Genomic DNA, 26495 nt, shown 5'->3' with positions numbered 1-26495 from the left:
TGTGAACCCCGCCTTGTTGATTGTAATAGGCCGATTGCCTAGAATGCAAATCCTGTTGTTGTTGTGACTTTATACTATCGAACGATCGAGGTGTTTGTTTTAGTCTAACCTGAGTATCTAGCTGATCGGGCCATAGGAGGTGAATGACAAATACCACATTTATATTTCACATTTGTTTATAAATCACTGATTATGATAATGTGTCTTTTTGACTATTAATGATTTTGAGTATTACTTTTGCACATGGACAGCTATGATTGGCTGCTAGTCTTAGGTGAGGGGTACACAGGCCTTTAAAAACTTTGGTTTGTTCACTTGTTGCTTGTCAGAGGAAGGGACAGGATTTGGTCCCGAAACATCACTATTAAAGGGCCATAATACCCAAATGTTTAAACACTTGAAAGTGATGCAGCATAGCTGTAAAAAGCTGATTAGAAAATATCACCTGAACATCTCTATGTAAAAAAGAAAGATATTTTACCTCAAAAGTTCCTCAGTAGCCACCTCCCATTGTAAAGGATTTCTAAGCAGCATTTTAGTGTGTTTGTCCTGGGACATCTGAAGGGACGAGCATCGTGCACTCTCATATTATTTCACCAATCAGGTAAAGGAAGCTTACTATGAAATCTCATGAGAGTTAAGTCAAATCTCATGAGATCACAGTAAGAGTTCATGACCTCAGCACTGCTGATGCTGATTGGCTGCTGTTCATTTCTTCATTTTTTTAAATTTTTTTACCTGCAGCTGGGAGCAGCTGAGTATAACTTTTTACACAGAATTTACTCTGCTGAGCTGAGGAAATTGTGAGGTAAAATATTTTCATGTTTTACATAGAGATGCTCAGGTGATATTTTCCTGTCAGCTTTTTACAGTTATACTGCATCAGTTTCAAGTGATTTAGCATATGAGTATTATGTCCCTTTAATAAAGAATTTTGTCACGGATGGCAGAAGACCAGTGAGTGCTTATTTCTACAAATTTTAATTTAACCATATTATAGCACCCTTGCAGGTTTTGCTCGATGCTGAGAGTGCATACACCCTCAGCCGTGTGTGTGTGTGCGTGGATGTATGTATATATATATATATATATATATATATATATATATATATATATATATATATATATACACACACACACACACACACACACACACACACACATATATACATATATATATATACAGTTAGTGCAGAATTATTAGGCAAATGAGTATTTTGACCACATCATCCTCTTTATGCATGTTGTCTTACTCCAAGCTGTATAGGCTTGAAAGCCTACTACCAATTAAGCATATTAGGTGATGTGCATCTCTGTAATGAGAAGGGGTGTGGTCTAATGACATCAACACCCTATATCAGGTGTGCATAATTATTAGGCAACTTCCTTTCCTTTGGCAAAATGGGTCAAAAGAAGGACTTGACAGGCTCAGAAAAGTCAAAAATAGTGAGATATCTTGCAGAGGGATGCAGCACTCTTAAAATTGCAAAGCTTCTGAAGCGTGATCATCGAACAATCAAGCGTTTCATTCAAAATAGTCAACAGGGTCGCAAGAAGCGTGTGGAAAAACCAAGGCGCAAAATAACTGCCCATGAACTGAGAAAAGTCAAGCGTGCAGCTGCCAAGATGCCACTTGCCACCAGTTTGGCCATATTTCAGAGCTGCAACATCACTGGAGTGCCCAAAAGCACAAGGTGTGCAATACTCAGAGACATGGCCAAGGTAAGAAAGGCTGAAAGACGACCACCACTGAACAAGACACACAAGCTGAAACGTCAAGACTGGGCCAAGAAATATCTCAAGACTGATTTTTCTAAGGTTTTATGGACTGATGAAATGAGAGTGAGTCTTGATGGGCCAGATGGATGGGCCCGTGGCTGGATTGGTAAAGGGCAGAGAGCTCCAGTCCGACTCAGACGCCAGCAAGGTGGAGGTGGAGTACTGGTTTGGGCTGGTATCATCAAAGATGAGCTTGTGGGGCCTTTTCGGGTTGAGGATGGAGTCAAGCTCAACTCCCAGTCCTACTGCCAGTTTCTGGAAGACACCTTCTTCAAGCAGTGGTACAGGAAGAAGTCTGCATCCTTCAAGAAAAACATGATTTTCATGCAGGACAATGCTCCATCACACGCGTCCAAGTACTCCACAGCGTGGCTGGCAAGAAAGGGTATAAAAGAAGAAAATCTAATGACATGGCCTCCTTGTTCACCTGATCTGAACCCCATTGAGAACCTGTGGTCCATCATCAAATGATTTACAAGGAGGGAAAACAGTACACCTCTCTGAACAGTGTCTGGGAGGCTGTGGTTGCTGCTGCACGCAATGTTGATGGTGAACAGATCAAAACACTGACAGAATCCATGGATGGCAGGCTTTTGAGTGTCCTTGCAAAGAAAGGTGGCTATATTGGTCACTGATTTGTTTTTGTTTTGTTTTTGAATGTCAGAAATGTATATTTGTGAATGTTGAGATGTTATATTGGTTTCACTGGTAAAAATAAATAATTGAAATGGGTATATATTTGTTTTTTGTTAAGTTGCCTAATAATTATGCACAGTAATAGTCACCTGCACACACAGATATCCCCCTAAAATAGCTATAACTAAAAACAAACTAAAAACTACTTCCAAAACTATTCAGCTTTGATATTAATGAGTTTTTTGGGTTCATTGAGAACATGGTTGTTGTTCAATAATAAAATTAATCCTCAAAAATACAACTTGCCTAATGATTCTGCACTCCCTATATATATATATATATATATATATATATATATATATATATATATATATACACACATTATATATATATATATATATATATATATATATATATATATATATATATATATATATATATAATGTGTATATATATATATATATATATATATATATATATATATATATATATATATATATATATATATATATATATGTTAATTAATTGAAAGTTTAGGGAGAGAAATATAACAGTCAGGCTCCCATATTTCCACTTTTGGGTAAATTGCCTGATACAAATATAAACCTGGATAGCGCTAGTTAAACCAGGTCCTGGTGCAGACCCCAAATATTTTATTAAGTTCAAGTATATTTATATGAGTAAATATATATTGCACACAGCAGAGCTATACGAGATGCTGTATTTAAAGTAGGGGATTGCAGCACTCAGTGTTAACTTCTCAAAATCTAATATGTAGAGACAAGCTGGAACAAAGTATCAAAACAGAGGCTCACACACAGATGGTCCAATTAACGTGTAACGCATTTATTCATACATGTTTGACCTAAACCTAAATATGCCACTGCAGTGGAAACCTGATTCAATACCTAAACTCATGAGTGCAAAGTACATAAATGACAATCTCAATGTTTGCAAAAAAATGATTCAATAAAACAAAACATAACATCAGAGAACTAATTGAAGTTGAAACAAAATGTCCCAAATAAAGCAAAAGTTCCACAAATCTTGTGTTGGTTATGGTAAAATATCTTATTGGCAAAATAGCAACATCTGAGTTCATCCAAAAAAGGCACTGTTAGTGGAGAAACGACGCGCATTTCGCCCCACAATGCTTTGCGTCAGGGCCTCGTCAGGACTGTCAGTCACAGGTGAACTCTCCATTCATTTAAATCTGTTGCCAATGTTACAGGAGCGATTAAGGCGTATACACACCAGCCAATAGGATAGGTCATTTAACATCACCACTATTGAAATTTCCTTGCATGTATACACAGGACAAAACATTGCTATTTACCTTGTTTAGACAAAGTTTAACAGACTAAAGAAAAGGAGATTAAACAAATGAATTTAAACACTGTCAAAAGGACCAAGTGGTGCTGAGCCTTCAATGAATTTATTTTAATTTTATTTAAAACACCTCTAATGCAATAACTTTACATAACTCGTTTTGAGGTATTAAAAATAATAATCTGGACGAACATTATTTTCTTCATATTTGTGCTTAGGCTTTTTAAGGAATGATAGAAATGAAAAGGGAATCATCTTACAAGTTGTTTTTATTGCTTTTTAGGACTACCTAGGTTGATTTGTCACGTTATTCATATTTTTAACCCAGGAAAGACCTAAATTCAATTCTTTCGTTTAAGCCAAAAGGGGACACTGTTTTTAACACATAAGTCCACCTGGCTTCTTTTTTTAGAAGACATTTATTATTGTCCCCTCCTCTGCCACTTGTCAGTCCTTGATCAATACCAACAAATTTTAAAGATACAGTGCTGCTATTGTGTGCATCTTTGAAATGTCTAGCAACACTCGTATCTCTTTCATAGAGTATGTCATCTCTATGCTCCTGTACCCTGTCCTTAAACATCCGTTTTGTTTTTCCAACATAGAACAGGGGACAGGAACTTTCTATCTAAATGAATCAAAAAGACAACTGTTGGACAGAACTCAGTATGAAAAACTTCCTAAAAATCCTTTGTCAAATATGAAATTGAAGCTGTATCATATTTTACAGGGAGCTAAAATGGAAGGTCTCATTTCCCCAGATGAGTTTAAGTTTTTAAATCCGGTGTGTCCAGTGATGCCTACCTTTTATACTATCCCGAAAATTCACAAAAATAAGTCTCACCCACCAGGGAGACCAATAGTATCGGGAATAGGAGGCATCAGTGAACACATCGGACAATATGTAGATTTCTTTTTAAGACCGTTCCTACTATCCCTGCCCTCTTATGTTAAGGACACCCCAGATCTCCTTCGAAAAATTGATGACATATCTGTCTCAACCGACACTATTCTTGTATCACTTGACGTTGAAAGTCTCTATTCCTCTATACCTCATGAGGTGGGGATTGGTGCAAGTGAACACTTTTTGAGATCTAGAGGCTCAGAAAGTAACAATCATACTGACTTTGTCATTAAGCTGTTAAGGTTTATCCTTGAGAACAATGTGTTTGAATTTGATGGCTCAATTTATAGACAGGTCAGGGGGACAGCAATGGGAGCCGTGTGTGCACCCACATACGCGTGTCTACACTTGGGGGCATGGGAGCTTGACATCTTTGAAAAGTTTGGAGAGGTGTTCAGTTCCCATGTGTCCCTTTGGCTTAGATATGTGGACGACATCCTTATGTTTTGGGATGGCCCCCTGGCCTGTCTGGTTGAATTTATTGACTCATTAAATATAAATGACCGGAACATTTTGCTGACACATGTATTCAGTGTGAAAGAATTACCTTTCCTGGATATTTGTATCAAAAAAGAAGGAAACAAAATAACCACTGAAAACCATCGGAAGAACACAGCAACAAACAGTTTATTAGAAGCTTCCAGTAGCCACCCGGAATCACTCAAAAGAGGCATTCCCTTTGGACAACTGCTGAGACTAAAGAGAAATTGTTCTTCAAAAAGAAAATTTGAGCATCATGCTCAAATTATGTGTGAAAAATTCATTGAAAGAGGATATTCGAACAAATTAATTAAATTCACCCTTAACAAAGTTCGGAAATTGAATAGAAATGATCTCCTTTATTCAAATAAAGTCAAGGCTACAACAGATAGCAACACAAGATTCATAACTACATATAATTGCCAATGGCAGACTTTGAGAGACATTTTGTCTCGACACTGGCACTTGCTGTCATTTGATGAAAAAATTGCTGGACAAGTGGGTCAAAGACCCCTTTTGACCGCAAAAAAATCTCCTAACTTAAAAGAGAAGTTGGTTAAAAGCAGATTCGTGAGGTCAGAACCCACAACTAACTGGTTAACTAAATATCAACAAGTTAAAGGCAGTTTCCCATGTGGACATTGTGTGTATTGTCCATACATGCTGAAGTGTAAAACTTTTTCGGCAAATACAAACAATAACTTTGAAATAAGGTGTTTTTCTAATTGTAACACAGTAGGAGTAGCGTATCTCTTACAATGCTCCTGTCCCCTGTTCTATGTTGGAAAAACAAAACGGATGTTTAAGGACAGGGTACAGGAGCATAGAGATGACATACTCTATGAAAGAGATACGAGTGTTGCTAGACATTTCAAAGATGCACACAATAGCAGCACTGTATCTTTAAAATTTGTTGGTATTGATCAAGGACTGACAAGTGGCAGAGGAGGGGACAATAATAAATGTCTTCTAAAAAAAGAAGCCAGGTGGACTTATGTGTTAAAAACAGTGTCCCCTTTTGGCTTAAACGAAAGAATTGAATTTAGGTCTTTCCTGGGTTAAAAATATGAATAACGTGACAAATCAACCTAGGTAGTCCTAAAAAGCAATAAAAACAACTTGTAAGATGATTCCCTTTTCATTTCTATCATTCCTTAAAAAGCCTAAGCACAAATATGAAGAAAATAATGTTCGTCCAGATTATTATTTTTAATACCTCAAAACGAGTTATGTAAAGTTATTGCATTAGAGGTGTTTTAAATAAAATTAAAATAAATTCATTGAAGGCTCAGCACCACTTGGTCCTTTTGACAGTGTTTAAATTCATTTGTTTAATCTCCTTTTCTTTAGTCTGTTAAACTTTGTCTAAACAAGGTAAATAGCAATGTTTTGTCCTGTGTATACATGCAAGGAAATTTCAATAGTGGTGATGTTAAATGACCTATCCTATTGGCTGGTGTGTATACGCCTTAATCGCTCCTGTAACATTGGCAACAGATTTAAATGAATGGAGAGTTCACCTGTGACTGACAGTCCTGACGAGGCCCTGACGCAAAGCATTGTGGGGCGAAACGCGCGTCGTTTCTCCACTAACAGTGCCTTTTTTGGATGAACTCAGATGTTGCTATTTTGCCAATAAGATATTTTACCATAACCAACACAAGATTTGTGGAACTTTTGCTTTATTTGGGACATTTTGTTTCAACTTCAATTAGTTCTCTGATGTTATGTTTTGTTTTATTGAATCATTTTTTTGCAAACATTGAGATTGTCATTTATGTACTTTGCACTCATGAGTTTAGGTATTGAATCAGGTTTCCACTGCAGTGGCATATTTAGGTTTAGGTCAAACATGTATGAATAAATGCGTTACACGTTAATTGGACCATCTGTGTGTGAGCCTCTGTTTTGATACTTTGTTCCAGCTTGTCTCTACATATTAGATTTTGAGAAGTTAACACTGAGTGCTGCAATCCCCTACTTTAAATACAGCATCTCGTATAGCTCTGCTGTGTGCAATATATATTTACTCATATAAATATACTTGAACTTAATATATATATGTGTATATATATATATATATATATATATATATATATACACACACACACACATTATATATATATATATATATATATATATATATATATATATATATATATATATATATATATATATATATATATACACACACACACACACACACACACACATTTTTATTTATATTATTTATTTTTTTTAACAATGAATAGAAGATATTCCTCTATGTGAAGAACACTGGAATGTGAAATATTTATAATGTCGGATTTGAATAAACGCAGTCAAATAATGCGGTCACAATATTCAAAGTTCAACTTTTTGGGCAAGTCGGGTTTTTGTTTGCACGCTAACTTTTTACTTTTAACTTGCAATACAAGCGCAACTCGATGCACGCAAAAAGCCCCCATCTAGCAAACTTAACGCGTGAGTGGGAACACAAAATAGTGCTCCACTCATAATCTAGCCCTATAAACTGTACTGTAACAACACTAAAATATAAACAATATGCAAAAAAAAGGGCTATTTTAACATTTGTTTTCAGTGATTAGCTTATTTTATACATTTCCAGTCCCTATGTTGGAGCCTAGATAGGCATTGACTACCATGCACGAAGAATATACTTGCTTGGCTGGCCAGTACAGCAATGTCAGACTCTGAGATCTGCACTAGGGAGCATGTTACAAGATGCCAATCTTGAGGTTAAAAAGGCTGAAAAGGAACCTTTTAATAAAGTTTACATTGGAAAGTATTGTACAGTCCCTGTATGATATTCAAATAAACTAAAGTATGGAACAGAGTATTTTGGTTTTGAGACAATTATGTATAGATGTCAGTGTCCCCGCAATGTGATACTTTGATATAAAAAATAAATGGAGCAATAAGTATTTACATAGGCAATATCACACTATGGGCTAGATTATAAGTGGCATGGCATTTTAATTTTTTTCTGCGATCACGAAAAACCTAGCAAGAGTTGAGCTTTTTGCGCTAGTCAGGTTGTGTTCGTATTACGAGTTGAGAAAAAAATAAATTATTTTGCGCTAGTGCAAACACCATTGCATTTTTGCATTCCCCATAGAAGTCAATAGAGAAAAAGAAATTGTTGGAAAGAAAACTAACACCCATCGTGCAAACAACATAGCATATTCGCATTAGCAAATGTTATATATTTACAGTAAATACATAATTAAAATCTTTATTAAATATGAATATTGCATAAATATGTCTACTTAATGGCAAATGACTCTAATGCAAATATATATATGTCTACATATGTGTACACAGTACATATATATTGTTTTTATATGTGTTTCTATGACTGTAATTACATATATACACATATATCACTTGCACAAAACCATTTGCACCTCACTTGTAATCTAGCCCTATATATGCCACTAAAAACGTTCAGCAATTTGGTACAATTTGACCCTTAAATCTGATTCTGTATGACACCCCAAGCAGACAACATGTCAGAGATTCACTAACATACTAAAAAAAAAAAAAAAAGTATTCAGGAAAACTTTGGTTGTTTTTCCTGACATCTAGAATTGAAAACAGATAAGATGGTAAAATATACCACAAAAGCAAATTGGAAAAGTATATTTGCATAAACAATTCAAAATCCTGATAGTCTGACTATATTTGCTTGATGTACCCTACAAGTGTCATTAGAAGATAAAGCACTTAGAGGATTCATTTCACAGCTCTTAATTTAGCTTGTGAATTGAAAGATGAAACTGTGTAGCACAGCAGAAGAAATATTATTGTGCCGCTAATTTGCATGTTTTGTTCATTTATTTTAAGAACAAAAGCTGTGGAATATTTTAAATATCTTGCAAATCATACAAAGCTGTTAAGATACAGAATTACCTCAGAGCTATCATCTTTCCAGAGTGCTTGTGTATAACATCTATCAGAGTGTGAAAAAAGTCAAACAACTCTCTAATTGCATGATTTAGTATTTTGTTTTGTATTCTTCACATTTTCAGTTGCATATACTACTTTCTTCAAATATACACATCATCTTTGTTTATTATTGCAAGTCTAGCACATTTCATATCAAAATGACATCTATGACATTTACATATTTATGTAAACAGTTGTGTTCATTAAATGGATAATGTAATTTTTTTTGATACCTTGTAAAATGTGCTGTAGTTTTTAATATTAAATAAAAGTTTCTGTGTTACCTAAACCTGTTTTATTTTAGACTAGAGACTCCTTGAAGCATTTCATTACAACTTAGAGTTGCTGCTATCAACCAATGAGAATAATAGCTTACATTTTTTTCCCTCTTTTTATATAGATAATAGATTTATTTGCTTCTTTGAAGGGACTGTGAGACTTTCAGCTCTCTGTACTTAAGTAGTGAATACTGCTTTGTAGCCCTTGTGGGGCAGGCTTACCGCAATTCAAGCAGCAGTGGTCATATATATGTTCGGGGGGGTGATTGACAGGTCGCACAGGAGCAGGGGATAGAGTTGCACAAGGCAATCCTTATGCATTTGTACATGTGGGCTGCAGACTTACAGACATGTTTGCCGCAAAGATTGGCGGACATGTTACCAAGTAGGATCATTGGGCCTTATTTGTATATTTTCTGAAAAAGCATCGTCAAAATCTGCTGAAGAGCAGCTATGCATTATAGGACATGGTAGCTGAGACTGGAACCAAATAGGAACTGTACACACATAACTATCAGTCACCAATTGTGTTAATCTGTTTAGGACTAAAAATTAAACTGTCATGATGACATATTTAATATGACATGCTCTAATTTACTTCTGTTATCAAATGTACCCTGTTCTCCTGGTTTCCTTTATTGACGAGCTTAGCTAAGAAGCGCCAGGAACTTGCATGTGTCTGAAGCACTATAGGCAGCAGCAACAATACCTGTAGAAATGTTATACATTGTTGTAAAACACTGCTACCCTATAGTGCTCAATGATGTATAAAATTGTTTAAAACATAGCTGCCATACGGTGCTCAGGTCACATGCACACTACTGAGCTGGTCTATGTATGCTCTAAAGCAGGGGTGTCCAAACTTTGCTCTCCAGAGGTTTTGGAACTACATTTCCCATGATGCTCAGCTAGATAAAATGCTGGCTGAGCATCATCGGAAATGTAGTTCCAAAACCTCTGGAGAGCAAAGTTTGGACACCCCTGCTCTAAAGGATACCAAAAGAATAGAAATAAATAGGAAAGTTGATTAAAATTACATGTTTTATCTGAATCATAAAAGTTAAAATTTTGACTTTCATGTCCCTTTAACGAAACATGAAAGTGAAGCAGAATAGATATTAAAATCACATATTTATTTGCTGTATATTGAAGAGGGTATTTTAAAATTTAGTGCAGGCTTTGGTTTTCTAGTTTAAAAAAAAAGTGTTGCCGCCCTGTGTAAAACTACTTTTTTGTTTTCATGCTAGAGGAGGTGTGCTCATTGCCAAAAGTAGAGCCATGGGAAATAGTGAGCAATCTTTTCATAGGGATAGGTTGAAATTGCAAAATATCTGCACACTTACGGCTAGATTTAGAGTTTTGTGGGTAAAGACCCGCGTAGCTAACGCTGGCTTTTTCCTGGCCGCACCTTTAAAATAACTCTGGTATTGAGAGTCCACAGAATGGCTGCGTTAGGCTCCAAAAAAGGAGCGTAGAGCATATTTAACGCAACTTCAACTCTCGATACCAGAGTTGCTTACGGACGCGGCCAGCCTCAAAAACGTGCTCGTGCACGATTCCCCCATAGGAAACAATGGGGCTGTTTGAGCTGAAAAAAAACCTAACACCTGCAAAAAAGCCGCGTTCAGCTCTTAACGCAGCCCCATTGTTTGCTATGGGGAAACACTTCCTACTTCTGCACCTAACACCCTAACATGTACCCCGAGTCTAAACACCCCTAACCTTACACTTATTAACCCCTATTCTGCCGCCCCCGCTATCGCTGACCCCTGCATATTATTTTTAACCCCTAATCTGCCGCTCCGTAAACCGCCGCTACTTACATTATCCCTATGTACCCCTAATCTGCTGCCCCTAACACCGCCGACCCCTATATTATATTTATTAACCCCTAATCTGCCCCCCACAACGTCGCCTCCACCTGCCTACACTTATTAACCCCTAATCTTCCGACCGGACCGCAATTATAATAAAGTTATTAACCCCTAATCCGCCTCACTAACCCTATAATAAATAGTATTAACCCCTAATCTGCCCTCCCTAACATCGCCGACACCTAACTTCAAACATTAACCCCTAATCTGCCGACTGGAGCTCACCGCTATTCTAATAAATGTATTAACCCCTAAAGCTAAGTCTAACCCTAACACTAACACCCCCCTAACTTAAATATAATTTAAATCTAACAAAATTAATTAACTCTTATTAAATAAATTATTCCTATTTAAAGCTAAATACTTATATAGCTACAATATAAATTATAATTATATTATAGCTATTTTAGGATTAATATTTATTTTACAGGTAACTTTGTAATTATTTTAACCAGGTATAATAGTTATTAAATAGTTAAGAACTATTTAATAGCTAAAATAGTTAAAATAATTACAAAATTACCTGTAAAATAAATCCTAACCTAAGTTACAATTAAACCTAACACTACACTATCAATAAATTAATTAAATAAAATACCTACAATTACCTACAATTAAACCTAACACTACACTATCAATACATTAATTAAATACAATATCTACAAATAAATACAATTAAATAAACTAACTAAAGTACAAAAAATAAAAAAGAACTAAGTTACAAAAAATAAAAAAATATTTACAAACATAATAAAAATATTACAACAATTTTAAACTAATTACACCTACTCTAAGCCCCCTAATAAAATAACAAAGCCCCCCAAAATAAAAAATGCCCTACCCTATTCTAAATTACTAAAGTTCAAAGCTCTTTTACCTTACCAGCCCTGAACAGGGCCCTTTGCGGGGCATGCCCCAAAGAATTCAGCTCTTTTGCCTGTAAAAAAACAAACATACAATACCCCCCCCAACATTACAACCCACCACCCACATACCCCTAATCTAACCCAAACCCCCCTTAAATAAACCTAACACTAAGCCCCTGAAGATCTTCCTACCTTGTCTTCACCATGCCAGGTATGACCGTCCGTTCCAGGCTCCGATATCTTCATCTAAGCCCAAGCGGGGGCTAGACATCCATCATCCGACGGCTGAAGAAGTCCAGAAGAGGCTCCAAAGTCTTCATCCTATCCGGGAAGAAGAGTAGATCCGGACCGGCAACCATCTTCTTCCAAGCGGCATCTTCTATCTTCATCCGATGAGGACCGGCTCCATCTTGAAGACCTCCACCGCGGACCCATCTTCTTCCGACGACGACTTCCCGATGAATGACTGTTCCTTTAAGGGACGTCATCCAAGATGGCGTCCCTCGAATTCCGATTGGCTGATAGGATTCTATCAGCCAATCGGAATTAAGGTAGGAAAATTCTGATTGGCTGATGGAATCAGCCAATCAGAATCAAGTTCAATCCGATTGGCTGATTAAATCAGCCAATCAGATTGAGCTCGCATTCTATTGGCTGTTCCGATCAGCCAATAGAATGCGAGCTCAATCTGATTGGCTGATTCCATCAGCCAATCAGAATTTTCCTACCTTAATTCCTATTGGCTGATAGAATCCTATCAGCCAATCGGAATTCGAGGGACGCCATCATGGATGACGTCCCTTAAAGGAACCGTCATTCGTCGGGAAGTCGTCGTCGGAAGAAGATGGGTCCGCGGTGGATGTCTTCAAGATGGAGCCGGTCCTCATCGGATGAAGATAGAAGATGCCGCTTGGAAGAAGATGGTTGGCGGTCCGGATCTACTCTTCTTCCCGGATAGGATGAAGACTTTGGAGCCTCTTCTGGACTTCTTCAGCCGTCGGATGATGGATGTCTAGCCCCCGCTTGGGCTTAGATGAAGATATCGGAGCCTGGAACGCACGGTCATACCTGGCATAGTGAAGACAAGGTAGGAAGATCTTCAGGGGCTTAGTGTTAGGTTTATTTAAGGGGGGTTTGGGTTAGATTAGGGGTATGTGGGTGGTGGGTTGTAATGTTGGGGGGGGGTATTGTATGTTTTTTTTTTACAGGCAAAAGAGCTGAATTCTTTGGGGCATGCCCCGCAAACGGCCCTGTTAAGGGCTGGTAAGGTAAAAGAGCTTTGAACTTTAGTAATTTAGAATAGGGTAGGGCATTTTTTATTTTGGGGGTCTTTGTTATTTTATTAGGGGGCTTAGAGTAGGTTTAATTAGTTTAAAATTGTTGTAATATTTTTCTTATGTTTGTAAATATTTTTTTATTTTTTGTAACTTAGTTCTTTTTTATTTTTTGTACTTTAGTTAGTTTATTTAATTGTATTTATTTGTAGATATTGTATTTAATTAATGTATTGATAGTGTAGTGTTAGGTTTAATTGTAGGTATTTAATTTAATTTATTGATAGTGTAGTGTTAGGTTTAATTGTAACTTAGGTTAGGATTTATTTTACAGGTAATTTTGTAATTATTTTAACTATTTTAGCTATTAAATAGTTCTTAACTATTTAATAGCTATTGTACCTGGTTAAAATAATTACAAAGTTACCTGTAAAATAAATATTAATCCTAAAATAGCTATAATATAATTATAATTTATATTGTAGCTATATTAGGATTTATTTTACAGGTAATTATTTAGCTTTAAATAGGAATAATTTATTTAATAAGAGTTAATTTATTTCGTTAGATTTAAATTATATTTAATTTAGGGGGTGTTAGTGTTAGGGTTAGACTTAGCTTTAGGGGTTAATCCATTTATTAGAATAGCGGCGAGATTCGGTCGGCAGATTAGGGGTTAATAATTGAAGTTAGGTGTCGGCGATGTTAGGGAGGGCAGATTAGGGGTTAATACTATTTATTATAGGGTTAGTGAGGAGGGAGTGAGGCGGATTAGGGGTTAATAACTTTATTATAGTAGCGGTGATATCCACTCGGCAGATTAGAGTCAATAAGTGTAGGTAGCTGGCGGCGACGTTGTGGGGGGCAGATTAGGGGTTAATAAATATAATATAGGGGTCGGCGGTGTTAGGGGCAGCAGATTAGGGGTACATAGCTATAATGTAGCTGGCGGCGGCGGCGTGCGGACGGCAGATTAGGGGTTAATAAGTGTAGGTAGCTGGCAGCGACGTTGTGGGGGGCAGATTAGGGGTTAGTAAATATAATATAGGGGTCGGCGGTGTTAGGGGCAGCAGATTAGGGGTACATAAGGATAACGTAGGTGGCGGTCGGCAGATTAGGGGTTAAAAAAATTTAATCGAGTGGCGGCGATGTGGGGGGACCTCGGTTTAGGGGTACATAGGTAGTTTATGGGTGTTAGTGTACTTTAGAGCACAGTAGTTAAGAGCTTTATAAACCGGCGTTAGCCCAGAAAGCTCTTAACTACTGACTTTTTTCTGCGGCTGGAGTTTTGTCGTTAGAGTTCTAACGCTCACTTCAGACACGACTCTAAATACCGGAGTTAGAAAGATCCCATTGAAAAGATAGGATACGCAATTGACGTAAGGGGATCTGCGGTATGGAAAAGTCGCGGCTGAAAAGTGAGCGTTAGACCCTTTTTTGACTGACTCCAAATACCGGCGGTAGCCTAAAACCAGCGTTAGGAGCCTAGCGCTGGTTTTCACGGCAACCGCCAAACTACAAATCTAGGCCATAATATGTTTTAAAACTGTCATTTTGACAGCAAAATTTGCATTGTTTTACACCCAATGGATAGTTGTTTTTTTAGTATTATCCCCTTTGCTGTAACAAATAATGGACACTGAATTAAGCAAGCACTATGTAGAATGTTTAGGTGCAGAGTTCAAAATCCTGCATGATTTAAATTGTAGGAAAATCAGGTAAAATAATGAAAGTAGATTATATTTTTTACTATACATAACTTTTGTGATTTTAAAGGAAATTACATTTCGAGTATAATGTCCCTTTAGAAACCAAAATATATTTTTAAAGGGCCATAATAGTCAAAAAAATGACATGCTCTAATTCATTAGAGCAAGTAATTTTAAAGCTATAAACCCTACACTATTTTGTGTTAAACCCCAGCAAAGGGGTTAAACACACATTAAAAGTACCACTCAGGACCCGCAGGGCACTGCTGATCCAGGGTGGAAACTTGTTGATCCAATCAGCAGTGCTAGTTGCACAATTCAGATGTGTGACTAGTGCTGCTGACTGGATCAGCCGTGGTTTCCACTTGGGACCAGCAGTGCTCTGCGGAACCAGTGCTGTGCTTCTATTGTTTGTTTAACCCCCTTGCAGAGGTTAAACACACAGTAGTGATGGGTTAATAGTCTTAAAATTACAATAATTAGAGGATGACATTTTTAGACTATTATGGCCCGTTAACAAATATCATCTTTGCATTATAAAATATGTTTGTATCCAAGTAAAACTGTGTGTCAATGAGACAGAGGGAATGAGCAACAATGTGAGAGAGGAAGAGAAAGAGAGAGATCAGGACAGAAAAAGTTACTACTCCACTCAGTGATTAAAAACAACATTAAAGAGACTGATATTTTTCTCCCCTTTAATATGTTCCCAATTATCTATTTCACCTGCTGGAGTGTATTAAGTTGTTCACATATAACTGGCTTGCCTTTATTTTGTCATTTAAAATAGATGCTTTCTCTAATTGGCCTCAGGAAGAAGTTAACTTAGGTTACAACATCGAACCACTAACTGCTTTGCAGAAACTAAAACATTAAACTTAGATTTTCAATATTTAACCCCATTAACCACAGTTAATGATTGAGAACGTATGGCGTACGTCCTTGGTCTGGAAAGCAGCTGGAAGCGATCCTGTTCGCTTCCAGCCGCTTTCCGGTTATTGCAGTGATGCCTCGATATCGAGGCATCCTGCAATAACCCCCCTTGGCCATCCGATGCAGAGAGAGCCACTCTGTGGCCCACTCTGCACCTGACATTGATGGCCGGTATCATTGGTGGGTGGGAGCTTACGTGGGAGGCAGGTGGGCGGCCATCGATGGGCCATATGACGTCGAGGGGGGCGGGATCGCCTTGGGGTGCGCACAGACGCCCGTGCACAAGATGGCGGGGGCGGACGCGTGCACGGGGTGGATGCGGGTGGGAACGGCTACACTACAGAAAAAAATAAAAAATAAAATTTGGGTAAAAGTATTTTTTTTTAAAAATCGAAGTGATCTGGGATGTGGAGGGGGGTTGTTCTTTGGGGGGGAAGCTACACTACAGAAAAAAAAAAAAAATTAAAAAGCATTTTTTTGCAGAAACTGGGTACTGGCAGACAGCTGCCAGTACCCAAGATGGCTCCCACTAAGGCAGAGGGGGAGGGTTAGAGAGCTGTTTGGGGGGGGGGGGATCAGGGAGGTTGGGGGCTAAGGGGGGAATCCTACACATCAGCATATGTAAATATGCTTAAAAAAATACATTTTTTTAAAAAATACCTTTAATTTTAGTACTGGCAGACTTTCTGCCAGTACTTAAGATGGCGGGGACAATTGTGTGGTGGAAGAGGGAAGAGCACTGTTTGGGAGGGATCAGGGGGTGTGATGTGTCAGGTGGGAGGATGATCTCTACACTAAAGCTAAAATTAACCCTGCAAGCTCCCTACAAGCTACCTAATTAACCCCTTCACTGCTGGGCATAATACACGTGTGATGCGCAGCAGCATTTTGTGGCCTTCTAATTACCAAAAAGCAACGCCAAAGCCATATATGTCTGCTATTTCTGAACAAAGGGGATCCCAGAGAAGCATTTACAACCATTTATGCCATAATTGCACAAGCTGTTTGTAAATAATTTCAGTGAGAAAACTAAAGTTTGTGAAAAAGTGAACAAATTTTTTTTATTTGATCGCATTTGGTGGGGAAATGGCAGCATGAAATATACCAAAATGGGCCTAGATCAATACTTTGGGTTGTCTACTACACTAAAGCCATACTTAACCCTACAAGCTCCCTAATTAACCCCTTCACTGCTGGGCATAATACACGTGTTGTGCGCAGTGGCATTTCGTGGCCTTCTAATTACCAAAAAGCAATGCGAAAGCCATATATGTCTGTATTTATGAACAAAGGGGATCCCAGATAAGCTTTTACAATCATTTGTGCCATAATCGCACAAGTTGTTTGTAAATAATTTCAGTGAGAAACCTAAAATTGTGAAAAAGTGAACGATTTTTTTTTTATTTGATCGCATTTGGCGGTGAAATGGTGGCATGAAATATACCAAGATGGGCCTAGATCAATTCTTCGGGTTGTCTACTACACTAAACTAAAGCTAAAATTAACCCTAGAAGCTCCCTACATGCTCCCTAATTAACCCCTCCACTGCTGGGCATAATACACGTGTGGTGCGCAGTGGCATTTAGCAGCCTTCTAATTACCAAAAAAAAATGCCAAAGCCATATATGCCTGCTATTTATGAACAAAGGGGATCCCAGAGAAGAATTTACAACCATTTGTGCCATAATTGTACAAGTTTGTAAATAATTTCAGTGAGAAACCTAAAATTGTGGGAAAAAAGTGTGAAAAAGTGAACAATTTTTTTTATTTGATCTCATTTGGCGGTGAAATGGTGGCATGAAATATACCAAAATGGGCCTAGATCAATACTTTGGGATGTCTTCTAAAAAAAAATATATACATGTCAATGGATATTCAGGGATTCCTGAAAGATATTAGTGTTCCAAGTAACTAGCGCTAATTTTGAAAAAAAAGAAAGTGGTTTGGAAATAGCAAAGTGCTACTTGTATTTATTGCCCTATAACTTGCAAAAAAGCAAAGAACAAGTAAACATTGGGTATTTCTAAACTCAGGACAAAATTTAGAAACTATTTAGCATTGGTGTTTTTTGGTGATTGTAGATGTGTAACAGATTTTGGGGGTCAAAGTTAAAAAAAAGTATGTTTTTTCAATTTTTTCCTCAAATTTTATATTTTTTTATAGTAAATTATAAGATATGAAAATAATGATATCTTGAGAAAGTCCATTTAATGGCGAGAAAAACAGTATATAATATGTGTGGGTACAGTAAATGAGTAAGAGGAAAATTACAGCTAAACACAAACACCACAAAAAGGTAAAAATAGCCCTGGTCCCAAACGGACAGAAAATGGAAAAGTGCTGTGGTCATTAAAGGGTTAAGCAACAATTTTTCTTCTTTTTTTTAAAAGCATGTGCATATTGTTCTCAGGTGATTCTTTGCCTTGAATACATGACTAGCATTTAATTAAGATAATACAATCAGGGTTGGCTCAAGATATTGTGCTGCCTGGGTCCGAGAATGAAATGATGGCCCCCCTAGAAGTAACATTACTAATTAGCATATCAAACTACTAGGCCTGGACACTGACCTTACTAAGCCTGTCTACCTGCATGCAACCAATGCTTATGCAAAATTGAACATGTCCCTTGACAAGTACTGCAACTTAGTGCATGATGGGGTTATGTTGCTGGGAACCTGTGAATTCCCACACATAGACAGAGTACAGGTCTGGGTCTCACAGTGACTAACTCAGTTACTGAAGTGCTGCCCCTTTTCAAGAGCTTCCTGGGTTCATTTTGACCCACTTGATCCCATGTATGAGCCAGCACTGAATATAATACAGGGAAAAGCCTTATTTATTACTTGTCCTCTGCAGTGTTTCTATTAGACACACACCTTTTTTTAGCTGTGTGTGTGTGTGTGTTTGTTTGTTTGTTTGTTTTACAAGATTCGCCTCCCAACATTTCAAAATTCAAAAGAGGGACACCCCCCCCCCCCCGGCAAAAAATTGAAATGTGGTGGGCGGGGCTTAAAAAATCATAAGACCAAAGTAATATAAATAAAATTCTAAATAAAGTCATAGATTTTAATACACTTAGGCAGCAAATCAAACACAAGCTCAAACCACTGGTATGGCTATGTGAGCTATGTATTTAATTATCCTTTGCAAAGACATTGCTAAATATTTTTATCTTAATTGGACATTTAATAATAAATTCTTTAAAACTGCTCTCTGCAGGGCCGTCTTTAATATTGATTGGACCCTGGGCAAAAATTTTCTTGCCCCCCCCACCCCATGCAATTTCGCTCTCCACCCCAACATCCCAAAAAACAACTAAATCAATTTTTTTTATTATTATTAGCCCAGCGGTGGATCATCCACTGCTGGGCTAATCATTTAAAAAAAAAAAAAATTGCAATATATGAAACTGGACCTAAGCAGTACTAATAAGTAAATAAATATATAAATTCCTCCACTGTGGATTCATTTAATATTCTTTTGAATGTGATTCTGGTGTGAGGTTAACTGGTTAAAGAGATTTAGAGCAGCCAACAGGAGCAGAGCAAGGTAAAGGAGGAAGCATGGAGGTGCAGACAAATATAAGTTTACTGACTGGAACAGCAGAACTACCATGGGAAGCTGTAAAATCTGAGACAGAGAAAAAATAAAAACTATAAAAATAAACCTTACATTAATGTGTGAAGTATCAGCATGACGCTATACATCAGCCACACCAGCACATGTCGCTTATTTGCTAGGAACAAGTTCCCTCTCACCCTGAACTAGACAATGCTGCATGGGGAGGGGCGTGTGTGCACTCACTTATTCTTCCCACTGACACCTTTCTACAAAGCACTATTCCCCTAACAAACTTCAGTTAGTTGATCTTAGGGCCACAGCAGAAAGAGCAGGGCTAAGGGGACCAGTAGACTGGATGCTGTCTGTCCAAGGCTGCATGGATACAGTGTGAGATGAGTCACACAGCCTCAAGACTGAAGAGAGCAGTGTATGCAGCTGCACAGATGCTCAAATCCTCATGTGCCTGCCACTCCAGCTTTCTGCTGCATGCGCCTACAGTCAGCCCTACCCAGAAACAATCCCCACCACCAGAGCAGTTACCTGGTAACAGTGGTAACCCCAGTAGGACCTTTTCTGATGCAGTGGGAAATGGCTGGATGCCGAGTTAGGGCTTTGCATTCAGTGCTGCACAGTGCACATCTAAAACAGCACATGGCACTAGCTTGGCATGTCACATGACACCGGCACGGTCTGGCACAGTTTTTAAAAAAAATATAAGCAGAGTACTTTGAACTGTGACAGTATTAGGACTGAATGTGTGTGTTCCCCATGTCACATCAGCAGTCTGGTATGAACCATAAAAAAAATTTTTTTTTTTAGGACTCTTGGGCCCCTCAACAGAGACTGGGCCCAGGGCAGCTGCCCCTTTTGCCCTGTGTTAAAGACGGTCCTGGCTCTCTGCATTCCCCATTAATATTCTAGATTCTGTCCTTTAAAGTCAGCAAAAATGCACAGTAGCACACTACATAGCATACATTTTTACATGCAGATACACACACACTACATAGCATACACTAACACATGCACATAAACACACACTACATAGCATACACTTACACATGCAGATACACACACTACATAGCATACACTTATACAGGCAGATACAGACACTACATAGTATACACTTATACATGCAGATAAACACACACTACATAGCATACACTTATACATGCAGATACACACACACTACATAGCATACACATGCAGATACACACACACTATATAGCATCCAGTTACACATGCAGATACACACACACTACATAGCATACACTTATACATGCAGATACACACACACTACATAGCATACACTTACACATGCAGATACACACACACTACATAGCATACACTTACACATGAAGACACACACACTACATAGCATACACTTACACATGAAGATACACACACTACATAGCATACACTTACACATGAAGATACACACACACTACATAGCATACACTTATACATGCAGATGCACACACACATTACATAGCATACACTTATACAGGCAGCATACACTTATACATGCAGATACACAGTCACTACATAGTATACACTTATACATGCAGATACACACACACTACATAGCATACACATGCAGATACACACACACTACATAGCATACACATGCAGATACACACACACACTACATAGCATACACTTATACATGCAGATACACACACACTATATAGCATCCAGTTACACATGCAGATACACACACACTACATAGCATTCACTTATACATGCAGATACACACACACTACATAGCATACACTTACACATGCAGATACACACACACTACATAGCATACACTTACACATGAAGATACACACACTACATAGCATACACTTACACATGAAGATACACACACTACATAGCATACACTTACACATGAAGATACACACACTACATAGCATACACTTACACATGAAGATACACACACACACTACATAGCATACACTTATACATGCAGATGCACACACACATTACATAGCATACACTTATACAGGCAGCATACACTTATACATGCAGATACACAGTCACTACATAGTATACACTTATACATGCAGACACACACTACATAGCATAAACTTATACATACAGATACACACACACACAGTTATGGATACAGATAGACACACACACACTACATCATATATGGGTATCTGTAATTCATTGTATGGGGTCCTGGGGTTGGCAAGCACATTAACTGGCAGTCTGCGGCTGCCACTGCTCGTTACCCTGGTATTAGCACTGCTCATTGTATAAAACTGAAGGCATGCTAGTATTATCCCCAGGGGTTAGACATCATCACTACCAGAGGTAGGTTAGAGAGGTCACCATTAACCATGGTCAGAGTGTATACAGCCTTCTTACTCCTGCTTAACCCACACATCATTCCTTTTCCACAGGGAAACAGGTATTTAACCCTGTGAAAGCAAAGCCAGCTGCTTTTTAATATGGGCCCAACAGAATTTAAAAAAAAAAAAAAAAAAAAAAGATTTTTTTTTTTTTAAATGCCTGGGGCAAATCGGGACAGATGGCTAGCAACTCGGGACAGAGGGACAGACCCCTAAAATCGGGACTGTCCCGCGAAAATCGGGACAGTTGGGGGGAAAAAGAAATTACATTATCTATTTAGAGCAATTTAATTTTTAAGGTTTTCTACCAGATGCAAGAGTAGAATATAACACTACTGTAAAATGCAGACGTATTCATAAATATGTATCGAAAACTCTTCTACATAACTATGTAATCTGTTTAAAATATACTTACAAAAGTTGCGTAAATCACGTTTTTCAAGCTGTTGAAGTCCCCATTCTACAGCAAAGCCTTTGTTGCTCTAGTAACAAGCAGTGCAACAAAAAAAGAAGTCCCCAAGAAAAGCGCCCGTGTACATTGGTTCCTATGTAAATTACCGGAGTAAGAAAGGACTGTAAGAGGATGGTGAAGAGGCAGATAAAATGTTCCCATGCTTTTTTTAACTGATGTTTCTTGAATCAATTTGTCTCATTTCCTGCAAAGAGAACTTAACTTGCAAACAGCAATCTCCATGATCTTAAAAAATGACAATTCCTAACTAATTTCAATTACGAATATATAAGAAAAAAAGGTAACATCAGTTTAGATGAATAGCATTTTTACTACATTTACAGACCTGATAACTTTGGGAGAAAGAAGTGAGGGGGAGAGAATGAATGGGAAGAAAGATAGGGAGAAGCAGGGAGATAAGGGGTGAATAAGCACCACATAATGAAGAAAATGTGGAGAGAGAGGAGTACAGAGAAGGGAGGTAGAGAGTGTAGGAAGAAAAGAGCTGGGTCACATCATTACTTTTGTGGGTTCATTTCTCCATTAAAAATATTGTTTATATCAAATTATATTTTACCACTGTGTTGGCATAAAGACCATTATAATGCTAGTTGGATTATATTTGTGTTGATATCAACACAAAGTATTTATCTTGCTCAGTGTGAGAAATAAATTTAAATATTGAGTGGGTCTTCTACATGGCTATGACCAAGCACTGGCATTGCTAAAGTTCATGCTATACAATGACAGGTCACAGGCAGCACTGACAAATGCAGGGAGGGAGACTGAGACAGACTGTCTGTAACAGAACAGGGACCACACCCCAGAGCTACAGGACCTCAGGAGTCATAATATCTGTTTAGATTAAAGGGTCATTATAGTCAAAAAATTACAAGCTCTAATCCGTTAGAGCATTTAATTTTAAGACCATCAATCCTGCAGTACTATGTGTTTAACTTTAACTGCTTCAACAGAGTTAAACACACAGTAGAAATACTGCTCTGGGCTCGTGGTGAACTGCTGGTCCTGAGTGGAAAACGCTGGTGATCAAATCAGCAGCTCTAGTTGCACATTGGAGTGGTGTAATGAGCTCTGCTGATTAAATCCTTGGTGAGTTCTGCTTTGGACCAGCAGTGCACAGCGAGTCCTGAGTGGTATTTGTACTGTGTGTTTAAACCAATGGCAGGGGTTAAACACACAATGCTGCAGGGTCAATAGTTTAATTAAATGCTGCAGGGTTTAATAGTTAATTAAAACATATTTGTGGGCCCCTACAAGTATTGTGGGCTTTAGGCACTGTGCTTAAAGGGACACTGAACCCAAAAATTTTGTTTTGTAATTCAGAAAGAACATGCAATTTTAAGCAACTTTCTAATTTACTCATATTATCAATTTTTCTTTGTTATTTTGCTATCTTTATTTGAAAAAGAAGGCATCTATGCTTTTTTTGGGTTCAGTACTCTGGACAGCAATTTTTTATTGGTGGATGAATTTATCCACCAATCAGCAAGGACAACCCAGGTTGTTCACCAAAAATGGGCCGGCATCTAAACTCACATTCTTGCATTTTAAATAAAGATACCAAGAGAATGAAGAAAATTTGATAATAGGAGTAAATTAGAAAGTTGCTTAAAATTTCATGCTCAATCTGAATCATGAAAGAATAATTTTGGGTTTAGTGTCCCTTTAATGATTGGCACTGTAGAAAAGGAGGAAGTGAGAGATAGTGAGAAGGAGATAGTAGATGCATGTGGAAATAAAGGGCATATAGTGTAAAAGGTGAAAAACAGAAAGGGAACATAATAAAAATGTAGTGTTAGGAAATCATTCTCACCTGCTGCTCTGTGTCCCTGCTATCTCAAACATGCTTCCCATTGCATATCTCCTAGAAGTTCCTCCTAGAGTGTTTGGTTGTTGGTATAGGTACAGAGGGGGTAAAGAGTGGCTGAGAGAATAGGGATAAAAGGGAAAATATTATAGAAGAGATTCACATACCTTTCTACCTTTTTCTTTCTTTCTAAATGGGACCAGGGGGCTGGGGGATAGCTAAAGGGCCTGCAGTGAAATCAGGGTTGTCCATAGGCTTGGCATGATGGTTTAGGGGCAGAGTTAGTCATTTCTGGTTTTAAGTGGTCCCAGAACATAAATATGCGAATGAAGGATAGCAGGACAGAGCTCCCAAACTGGGAATCTGTGCAGATACACAAAGTCTCATAAATTGATTCAAGTGACTGTGTGTGCGATTGTTTTATACAGAGTGTTAAAGGGACAGTCAACTAAAAAAAAATTGTTTAAAAAGATAGATAATACAGTTATACCCATTCCCCAGTTTTGCACATAAAACATGGTTATATTAACCCCTTAAAGTGAATATAAAGTTAGGCACATCAGTTAATGCTACATTAATATTCTAATTAAATTAGGTGCACTTTAATTCATCATTTTAAAAAAAAACACAATAATATCGCCAAATTATAGCTTTTAATCTTCTCAATCGTAGTGCAAATCCTCCGCCCACCATATTGGCGTTTTGATTGACATGTATTGAGCCATCCAATTCCCATAGTTTCTCCCCGGGGTGTCCAACCCCCTTTTGAAAATGTTACGCTTGTTCTGCGCATGCGCTGAATCCGATATTTCCTAATTAGTCTAGATGCACGTTCTCACGTCGCGCATGCTCTCTAGAAATCTACAGCAATTGTGCGCTCGATCACAGTATGTATTCATTCATTGAATACTAGGTTGCAATGTAACATATTAGGTGTTTAACACATGCGCAGGTGCACAGCTCAATGGGAGCATGCTTGGCAGTTACGTATAGAGTGGGTGGGACCGCTCTATACGTCACAGTGTGCAGAAGTCGGAAGTGGCGGAATGGAGGAGTCGGGACGAAAACGGCTTCAAGTTTGTAGACTAAATATTAAAGAAATGGTTGGGTTTTTTTTGCCATCATAAACAGAAATAGAGCTTTTTTTTATATATTCACCTATAAAACTATATATATATTTTTTGTAGATAACCCAAAGTATTGATCTAGGCCCATTTTGGTATATTTCATGCCGCCATTTCACCACCAAATGCGATCAAATAAAAAAAATTGTTAACTTTTTCACAATTTTAGGTTTCTCACTGAAATTATTTGCAAACAGCTTGTGCAATCATGGCACAAATGGTTGTAAATTCTTCTCTGGGATCCCCTTTGTTCAGAAATAGCAGACATATATGGCTTTGCCATTGCTTTTTGGTAATTAGAAGGCCGCTAAATGCCGCTGTGCATTCCCCCATAACCCCCAACCTCCCTGATCCCCCCAAACAGCTCTATGTCCCTCCCCCTCTACCTATTTGCCGCCATCTTAGGTACTGGCAGCTGTCTCCCAGTACCCAGTTTGCTGTAAATTAGGCCAATTTAAAAAAAAATACCCATTTTTCTGTAGTGTAGCTGCCCCACCCCCTCAATACCCTACCCTCCTCCCAGATCGACTTCCCACCCTTTTATCTGATCCCTCAGTATTAATCAGGATTCCCCCTCTCCCTCCCTCCTCCTCCCTCCCTGCCGCTCTCAGTTGGGTTTTTTCTTCCTAACTGTCGAGCGCATGTCACACGCTCCTCCTGCCCCCCTCCAGCGATGGGCCACCCACCCCTCCCTCCTTAAAGAATTGGCACCACCGCGGCCCGATGCTGAAAGGGCAACAGAGTGGCCCTCTCTGCATCGGTAACTCTGCTCGTATATTTCTGCACTGCCCCACTCGTGGGGGCATGCAGAAATAGCACAATCTCACTATTTTTAGCGAGATTGCAGCAGAGAGAGGCCCAGGACAGCAGCAACGAACAAGCTACGTCACTGGTCCTTAAGGGCATAACGACCAGCATCGTACAGGGTACGGCGCTGGTCGTTAAGGGGTTAATACACTTTTTACCTCAAAATACCTTGTATCTAAGCATCTTCTGACAGCCCCCTGATCACATGACTTTTTATTATCTATTGACTTGCATTTAAGTCAATTAGTGCTGTGTTGTGCACAACCCACAGGCATGAGCATAATGTTATCTATATGGTTCACATGAACTAGCACTCCCCTGTTGTGAAAAGCTACTAAAAAAGCATGTGATAAGA

General features: G+C 38.2%; 1 protein-coding gene across 1 annotated transcript in view; it reads right to left on the bottom strand.

Annotated features, from left to right (window-relative positions):
- The window catches only part of C1H8orf48 (chromosome 1 C8orf48 homolog), a 135444-nt gene that overhangs the window by 49864 nt on the left and 59085 nt on the right, over window positions 1-26495 (bottom strand). Inside the window, exon 2 of the mRNA XM_053714533.1 lies at window positions 22346-22412. Within this exon, the coding sequence (XP_053570508.1) occupies window positions 22346-22412 (67 nt within the window). The remainder of the gene's footprint in view (window positions 1-22345; window positions 22413-26495) is intronic.

This window comes from Bombina bombina, chromosome 1, assembly GCF_027579735.1.
Source record: "Bombina bombina isolate aBomBom1 chromosome 1, aBomBom1.pri, whole genome shotgun sequence".
In the NCBI taxonomy this organism is placed as follows: Eukaryota; Metazoa; Chordata; class Amphibia; order Anura; family Bombinatoridae; genus Bombina; species Bombina bombina.
Note: the sequence above shows the minus strand (reverse complement) of the source record. Positions and strands in the feature narration are given on the sequence as shown.